The 8,489-nt window shown below is 51.1% G+C and overlaps 1 protein-coding gene across 1 annotated transcript; it reads left to right on the top strand.

The window, feature by feature from the left end:
* Positions 2,816-4,534, top strand: CCDC166 (coiled-coil domain containing 166). Its single transcript, XM_018058690.1, has 2 exons — positions 2,816-3,406; positions 3,500-4,534. The coding sequence occupies exons 1-2, from the start codon at positions 2,966-2,968 to the stop codon at positions 4,427-4,429; spliced, it is 1,371 nt and encodes a 456-aa protein (XP_017914179.1). The 5' UTR covers positions 2,816-2,965; the 3' UTR covers positions 4,430-4,534.

Raw genomic sequence — 8,489 nt, 5'->3', positions numbered from 1 at the left:
TCCTTGCTATTCTTTGGAAGTCTGCATTCAAATGGATATATCTTTCCTTTTCTCCTTTGCCTTTCACCTCTCTTCTTTTCTCAGCTATTTATAAGTCTTCCTTAGACAACCATTTTTCCTTTGTGCATTTCTTTTTCTTGGGGATGGTCTTGATCACTGCCTCCTATACAATGTCACGAACCTCCATCCATAGTTCTTCAGACACTTTATCAGATCTAATTCCTTGAATCTGTTGGTCACTTCCACTGTATAGTTGTAAGGGATTTGATTTAGGTCATAGCTGATTGGTCTAGTGGTTTTCCCCTTTGTTCAACTTAAGTCTGAATTTAGCAATAAGGAGTTCATGATCTGAGCCACAGTCAGCTCCTGGTCTTGTTTTTGCTGACTGTATAGAGCTTCTTCTTTGGCTGCAAAGAATATAATCAGTCTGATTTCAGTGTTGACCATCTGGTGATATCCATCGGTAGAGTCTTCTCTTGTGTTGTTGGAAGAGGGTGTTTGCTATGACCAGTGTGTTCTCTTGGCAAAACTTAGCCTTTGCCCTGCTTCATTCTGTACTGCAAGGCAAAACTTGCCTGTTACCCCTGGTATCTCTTTACTTCTTACTTTTTCATCCTAGTCTCCTATGAAGAAAAGGACATCTTTTGGGGGTGTTAGTTCTAGAAGCACTTGTAGGTCTTCATAGAACCAATCAACTTCAGCTTCTTCAGCATTAATGGTTGGGGCATAGACTTGGATTACTGTAATACTGAATGGTTTGCCTTGGACATGAACAAAGATCATTCTGTCATTTTTGAGATTGCACCCAAGTACTGCATTTTGGATTCTTTTGTTGACTGTGAGGGCTACTTCATTTCTTCTAAGTGATTCCTGCCCACAGTAGTAGATATAATGGTCATCTGAGTTAAATTCACCCATTCCATCCATTTTAGTTCACTGATTCCTAAAATGTCAGTCTTCACTCTTGCCATCTCCTGTTTGACCACTTCCAATTTACCTTGATTTGTGGACCTAACATTCCAGGGTCCTATGCAATATTGCTCTTTACAGCATCAAACTTTACTTCCATCACCAGTCACATCCACAACTGGGCATTGTTTTCTTTTTGGTTCCGTCTCTTCTTTCTGGAGTTATTTCTCCACTCTTCTCTGGTAGCTACCTACTATCCTGGGGAGTTCATCTTTCAGTGTTTTATCATTTTGCCTTTTCATTACTGTTCATGGGGTCCTCAAGGCAAGAATACTGAAGTGGTTTGCCATTCCCTTCTCCAGAGGACGATGTTTTGTCAGAACTCTCCACCATGACCTGTCCGTCTTGGGTGGCCCTACACAGCATGGCTCATAGTTTCATTGAGTTAGACAAGGTTTGGTCCATGTGCTCTGCAGTCTGTTTTGCCATCAGTCAAATGGTGACTGTGGCCCCAGGCAGGCCCCAGGGTGATGCGATGGAGAGCATTGGTGGCTGCCTCTGGAGGTAGAGAGACCCTGGTCAGGAATGCCAGGCTTGGAGAAGGGGTACCAAATGGGCCTGGTGAAGCCCCCACTGCAGAGTCATGGCTGATTCTTACCCTGGTCTACTTAGGTTTTCCCCAGTTTTCTGTAAGAAGCCCAGATCATTTAAGGCCAACACTAAGATGCTGTTTTAGGAGTTTACAAGTCAGTATTTCTTTAAAAATTTTTAACGTGAAGATAATGGAAATTCTGCATTGTTAAAAGTTTATCACTTTATTTTAACTTATAAAATACATTTTTATAAGGAGGACAATGCTTCAAGTGTGTTCCTAATTTTAAGAAGCTCTGCCCCACCTTTGGTGCACATGTAACTAACTAGAGCAAGTCCAGCCATTGGAGCAAAGTGCTGGGCTCTGAAGTCAATCTCCTAAGGCTTGTTGAAGGCAAGCCTTCCTACACATGTGGTTTCCTAAACTGTGCTCCTCACAACATTACAAGTCATCAATTCTTGAACCTGTCCCTATGGTAGCCTATGTGGACACACGGGTACAGAAACCCAACTATGTGAAGGCAGGGCAGAAATGGGTAGAGATTTAAGTTACCTGTCAAAAGCATCAGACAGGATGGGAAGCCTGTCCAGCCACTCCGCCCGGCTGGGAAGACCAAGGGCAGGTTGGTGGGTTGAGGTGAACAGATGCCTCATGGGCCTGCTGAGGAGAGGAAATCCCAGGGAAGAGCTCTCCTGACCAGGGGATGGCCTCCGTATGGGGTTGGCCTTCCCAGCAGTCCTAACTCCTAGAGGGCTCCAGAGAGGGGAGGAAGGAATCACGAACTGCTTCGAGGAAAACTGGGTCTCGGAGTGATGAAAAGTTGTGAGGAAGCGTTCTGTACTGACAGGATACACGGAGATTTCGTGTGTGGCAGGGTGCGGTGGGGGAGGCCAAGAACTTGGCGAAACCTCTCCTCATATGGCGGCCACTGGCACAGGGGCTGCAAAAGGGTGGTCTGGACGTGGAGAGTGGGGTCTACTCCGGCTGCTGCTGGGTCTGCTAGATTCAGAAGCAAGCCCAGCATAGTCCTCCGGGGAAAGCCGAAGTCCTGCCCGTCTGGACTCCGATCTCTGCAGGGCAGGCACACGGGCCGTCACTCACCGACTTCGAGTGAGGGAGCTGGGGGCAATGGAGAAAGCGGGGCGGTGGCGACGGAGGGTGGGGAGGTGCTGCGCAAGCAACACGACTGGAGTTGGGGAGGGCGACTAAGTTCTGTTTCCATGGAGACCGTTCCGGCTGACCGACAACACTATTAAGGGTGCAGGAACCCCGACTGACAGCCAAGGTCCGGAAGGAGCCCACTAGTAAAGGCTGGCGACAATACCCTGACCCCTGATGACCCCAAACTCCTGATTCTGCCTCCCGCAGCTTCGTGACGCTGAGACGCGTCCAACCTCGCCAGAACATTCGGGCTTGGGGTAGGGGCAGGGCTGAGTTAGAGGAGCGGGGTGGGGGCCCCGACTCATGGCGCCCAAGAAGAAGCGCGGGCAGGGCGCCGGGCGCCGGGGGGGCGCGGCGGGAGAGGGCGCCGAGCCACCGCTGTCGGAGCGCGCTCAGTACCTGCAGCGTGAGCACAAGCTGCTCTCTGAGGAACTGGACGCCTGTAAGCAGCGCGTCGACCAAGTGCTGCAGGAGAACGACTTCCTGGACAGCGAGGCGCCGCGCCTGCGCGAGGAGAACCGGCTCTACGCGAGCTACGTGAGCTCGCGCGCGCAGCGCAGCGCCAACGCCATCGTTAGGCTGGAAGAGCAGAACCGCGTGAACCTTTCGCAGATCCACTGGGAGCGCGCAGAGCTGGCGTCGATCTACCGCGGGCGTGAGGACGGGGTGCGCGCGCAGCTGCTGGAGATGGAGGCGCGCGCGGCGCGGATGGCGCAGCAGGTGCAGGAGCTGCAGCCCTACAAGGCCAGTGCGCGCGCGCCCACGGGCGGGCCGGGCGGGGGCCGGGCGAGGTGGGTGCGTGCCGCGGACCGGCGCTGACCCGCGCCCCGGCCGCAGGAGCTGCAGCTGGAGCAGCTGGCCCGGATCCGGGCGCTGGAGCGCGAGCTGCTGCATATGCGTGTGGAGCACACGCAGCTGCTCCACCGCGTGAAGCGGCGCTTCCTGGAGGACAAGGCAGCGTTTGAGCGCGAGGCGCGCCAGCGCGTGCAGTCGCTAGCGCGGCGCGCGGAGCGGGAGGCGGCGCGCGCGCTGTTGGCACACACCCAGGCCATCAGAGTGGACAATGGTCGCCTGCGGCAGGAGCTGCTGCGGCTGCTCCGCCGGGCCCAGGTGCTGCAGGACACACGGCGCCAGTTGCTGGAGCAGCGCGAGCAGCTGCGGCGCGAGCATGAGGACACGCGCGACCTGGCGCGCGTGCACGGCTGGCTGCGCCGAGGCCCCGAGGGCCCGCCGCTGTGGGAACCATCGCCGGCTGCTTCTGACCCCGAGTCTTTTCCCTCCAAGACCCCGCTGAGCGCGACCTTCCGGGTCCCATCAGTCTCAGCCTCCCAGAACCCGTCTCAGGTCTTATGCCGCGCGGATTCTTGGACCCCGTCCCTGCCCTCGAAGGTCTCAGTTCCCAGGGTCCCGTCACTGGTCCCATCGCGTGTTGGCTCCAGGGTCCTGTCTCTGGCCCCTTCGAAGGCCAGTTTACGAGTCCCATCCCACGACCCATCGCACGTGGGCTCCAGGGTCCAGTCCTTGTCCGTGTCGCGCCCAGGCTCCCGAGTCCCATCCCTGATCCCGTACAGCCCGGGCTCCAGGGTCGCGTCCTTGACACCGTCCCGACCGGACTCTCGATTCTCTTCGCGGTCCTCACTGCGTGCCGCCTCACAGAACACCATCCTCTCTGGGAAGCTCGTCCCCAGGTCGGGCTCTTATCCTCTCCCAGTCGAAGGAGACGGCGACCGTTATGCTGCAGATGAAGCCGCCTCCGGGAGAGCCTGAACCTACCTTGAGGAAGGCTAGTGAGGCCAGGTGGTGGCGGGGAAAGGGGCTGTCCAGGAGGCGGGTTTGGTGAGTGGATTATGAATAAAGGCGTGACTCCCTCCACCACTCTCCGCTCTGACACCGCCTGCTTCGCTCTCCAGCGTTTCTGGCCAGTGCAGGGGCCACTCATTATGGCTTCCAGTTTCCAACCTGCAAGGCTGGTCGTTCTCTGCCTTGTGTCTCTACCGGGACTCCACAGCTGGTTGCACTGGCAGGGGCAGAGGGAGACGACCACGCCACCGTCCTGCCCACAGGGCTGATAGTCTGGTGGCAGACATGGACATCGGGGGCGTGGACAGGTAGTATGGGAGCAGGAAGGGAGTCTGGCAGGCCGGGGAGACGCTGGTGGAGGGTCTCAGGCCCTTAGGAGCCATCGGAGGGCCTGGGCTTTGTTTCGGCGCCAAAGGGAGTCACGGGAGTTTTTATGTTTAACCTACTGAGTTTTTTTGTTTCTTGCCCTGCTGGGCGGCTTTTGGAATCTCAGTTCTCCGACCAGGGATTCAACATTGAACCTGGGCCCCAACAGCGCCCAGTCCTAACCACTGGGGAATTCCGGGGATAATTTTTAATTTTAATTTCGCTGTCAGACCCAGTGCGTGGAGGCCAGTTAGTACGGTGTCCATCACGTGTGGTTTGCGTTCCTCGAGGCTGTATCAGGGAGGTAAGCGTGGGGGAGACCAGGCCCTACGCACCCTCAGCGCTGGCAGAAGGGGTAGGGATTTCAAGCCAAGCGCAGAGCGAGGTTTCACGGGGTCGGAAGAACGGACCGGCGACGTGGCCTCATCGAGAGCAGCCAGAGGGCGCCTGGGTGTGGAGACCCCGAGGGGCTCCCGGGTTTCCACAGGTGGCCGTGTCCCCGTGTCCAGCGGACCTGGGCCCTTTGGAGAAGGGAGTTCAGACCGCAGCTTTCAAACTGGTCCCCACCCCCACACCCCGACGTCGCCGTTGGAAATTTAGTTAAATATTCTGGTTCTAGGTTGAAAATCCTCAGAGGCACCTGGCAGCAGCAAACACAAATTCTCTGGGAAAAGTTTGTTTGAAATCTAGGACAGTCAAGTTCTCAGAACTGATTTCAATTTTAAAGGGGCTCTTTATAGATTTGGGAAAGGAAGTAAAACAAATTGAGTCCGTGGCAATTGGTGCCAGATACAAAGTTGCTCCCAGAGAGAGACCTGTCAGAAGGTCGGAGTAGCAAAGTGAAGGGTTCTGATTGGCCAAAAATGCAACAATTTCAGCATCAAAAACGATGTACTGAATTGAAACACATCAAATACATAAAATACATGAACTTAAAATACAATAATCTAGCATTCTAAAAATTGCTAAATTGTGAATTCCCCGATGGTCCAGTGGTTAGGACTCTGGGCTATCACTGCAGGGAACCTGGATTCAATCCCTGGACTGGGGACTAGGATCCCACAAGCTGTGCGAAGGGGCCAAGTGAATAAATAATAAAATTTGGTAAACAAAGAATCACACACCCAGTCTGCCTTTCCCATATGACCTGAATGTCAGGATAAACAAATTGTTGGTGAAGGAAAATTACATACAGCACTCCACCTAATATAGGTGTAGAAAAAATACTCAATCATGATGGTTGCTAAAGTCTATGGGTAGAATTTGATGAGGATAATAAGTGAGTCTAGCTGATCCCTGAATCCATGAATGACCCTAACTTTACTAAGAGTGAGCTATGAAGTGCCTTCTGGTGTGAAACAGTAGCATCTACACCAAGCAACCTATACAGCGTTAGAAACAACATTCATATAATCCAGCTTCTAGTTGTAACTACCAGGATACAAAATACAGGGGACAGAGGAATGTGTTAAAAGGCAGAGTAGGGATGCAGTCATTCAAATCCCCTATAGGACAACTCTCTTTTGCCAAAAATGAATAGCAAAGAATTTTTTTTAAGTATAGAGGGGAAATTGTTAAAAAGTAACAGAGACTCAGAGCTTCTCTGGTGGCTCAGTGGTAAAGAACCTGCTTGCCAATGCAAGAGATGAAGGAGACACAGGTTTGATTCCTGGGTTGGAAGATCCCCTAAAGAAGGAAATGCAACCCACTCCAGTATTCTTGCCTGAGAAATCCCATGGACAGAGGAGCCTGGCAGGTTACAGCCCATAGGGTAGCAAAGAGTCGGGCACAACTTTGTGACTAAACAACAACAGAGACTTAAGACACATTTCCATTAAATGAGACTTGTGGGCCTTGCTCAAACCTTTGCTTTAATTTGTGGTGTTAAATCAATAGAGTGTTTTGGTAACCAGGAAGCTAATGGACAGCAGCATAGTCCACAATCCTCTTCCCAACACTGACACTTCACTACCCTCCTGCCTGAACACCTTGGGTCCTCAGGACCTCTAGCCCGCTAGTTTCTGTGAAGTAGCTCCCTGAGAGACGGCTCTGAGTAGGCACTTGTCAATTTCTTTGTAGTTCTGTCTTTGTTATTTTATGTGTGTTGAAGCAATTATGAGTTGCATACGAGTGTAGAACTACTGGCTGTTCTCTGTGCATTAACTCTGTCATCAGTCTGCAGTGTTCACTGCTGCCCACAGCCTGACAGTAATATGGGGGCTCCAGCTTTTGGGGGGAAGTTGTCTTGTACCCCTTTTTTACCAGTGTCAGTTTTATATTTTAGATGTGTCCCTAGAATCAGTATATATGGTTCTTATATCTTATTATTTTTAATATTTACTTATTTATCTGTTTCTGACTGCATCAGGCCTTAGTTATGGTGCATGGGCTCAGTTGCCCCTCAGCATGTGGGATCTCAACTTCCCAACCAGGGACTGAACCCACATCCCTCTCATTCTAGTATTTTAAAATACAGTCTGACAGTCTCAGTCTTTTAAGTTCAGAGCATATTTTACATTGGTTTCTTTGCAGTGTTAATAGAAGTATTCTTTTTTATCAGTTAATTTTATACTTTCTGTATTTCTCCCTTTGTGTTTCAGCTGAACCCTCCTCCCTCTGATTTCATTTGTTTCTCCGCTTGTGTGACAGTCACACTCTTCTCATTTAGTGGTCACCTGAGAAGTGTTAATGCACATTTGAACTCATAATTCATGGAGATATCTTGACTGTCCTCCCAACCCTTGGAATGCTTTAGATTTCCATCACACCTTCCTGACTTAGAACCTGCTGATAACAGGATTTTAGTTCTTCCTCCTCAGTGACTCATGCCTGCTCCACAATGGAAGGGAATTTAGGAGTGGGGTGGGTGCCAGCATCATTAAGGAAACCACTGGATGTCCTGTGTCCCCTCTGCCATACAAAAGACTCAGACGTTCCAGAGAGCAAGCCACAGGCTACAACCAAATGGTGGCCAAGACCATCCATTTATGGCTGAAAGCCAACAGCATAGCCAAATACCTGACTGGATGATTGGGGATCAGACCCCACTCTGATGCCTCCCCAGGAGATGGGACCAGGACAGACAGCCCACACCCCCACAGCACTGCACACATGGATATTCTTGGGTATTTCCCCCAAAATCAGATTCTTCCATCAGGGCTTCATTATCCTTCACCAAGTTTTGAGAATAAGCCACAAGCTCCCCAAAGCATCACTATGAACAAAGCTAGTGGAGGTGATGGAATTCCAGTGGAGCTATTTCAAATCCTGAAAGATGATGCTGTGAAAGTGCTGCACTCAATATGCCAGCACATTTGGAAAACTCAGCAGTGGCCACAGGACTGGAAAAGGTCCGTTTTCCTTCCAATCCCAAAGAAAGGCCATGCCAGAGAATGCTCAAACTACCGCACAATTGCACTCATCTCACATGCTAGTAAAGTAATGCTCAAAATTCTCCAAGCCAGGCTTCAGCAATATGTGAACTGTGAACTTCCAGATGTTCAAGCTGGTTTTAGAAAAGGCAGAGGAACCAGAGATCAAATTGCCAACATCCTCTGGATCATGCAAAAAGCAAGAGAGTTCCAGAAAAACATCTATTTCTGCTTTATTGATTATGCCAAAGCGTTTGACTGTGTGGATCACGATAAACTTTTAGATCAGC

The sequence above is a fragment of the Capra hircus genome, chromosome 14 (genome assembly GCF_001704415.2).
Source record: "Capra hircus breed San Clemente chromosome 14, ASM170441v1, whole genome shotgun sequence".
NCBI lineage: Eukaryota > Metazoa > Chordata > Mammalia > Artiodactyla > Bovidae > Capra > Capra hircus.
The sequence above is the reverse complement of the archived record's forward strand: the minus strand, read 5'-3'. Positions and strand labels throughout refer to the sequence as shown.

Excerpts from the sequence above, each read along its gene's own strand:
- CCDC166 (XM_018058690.1), top strand. The coding sequence starts at position 2,966 with ATGGCGCCCAAGAAGAAGCGCGGGCAGGGCGCCGGGCGCCGGGGGGGC. Across the intron at positions 3,407-3,499 it reads AGGAGCTGCAGCCCTACAAG|GAGCTGCAGCTGGAGCAGCT; the intron begins GCCAGTGCGCGC and ends CCCCGGCCGCAG.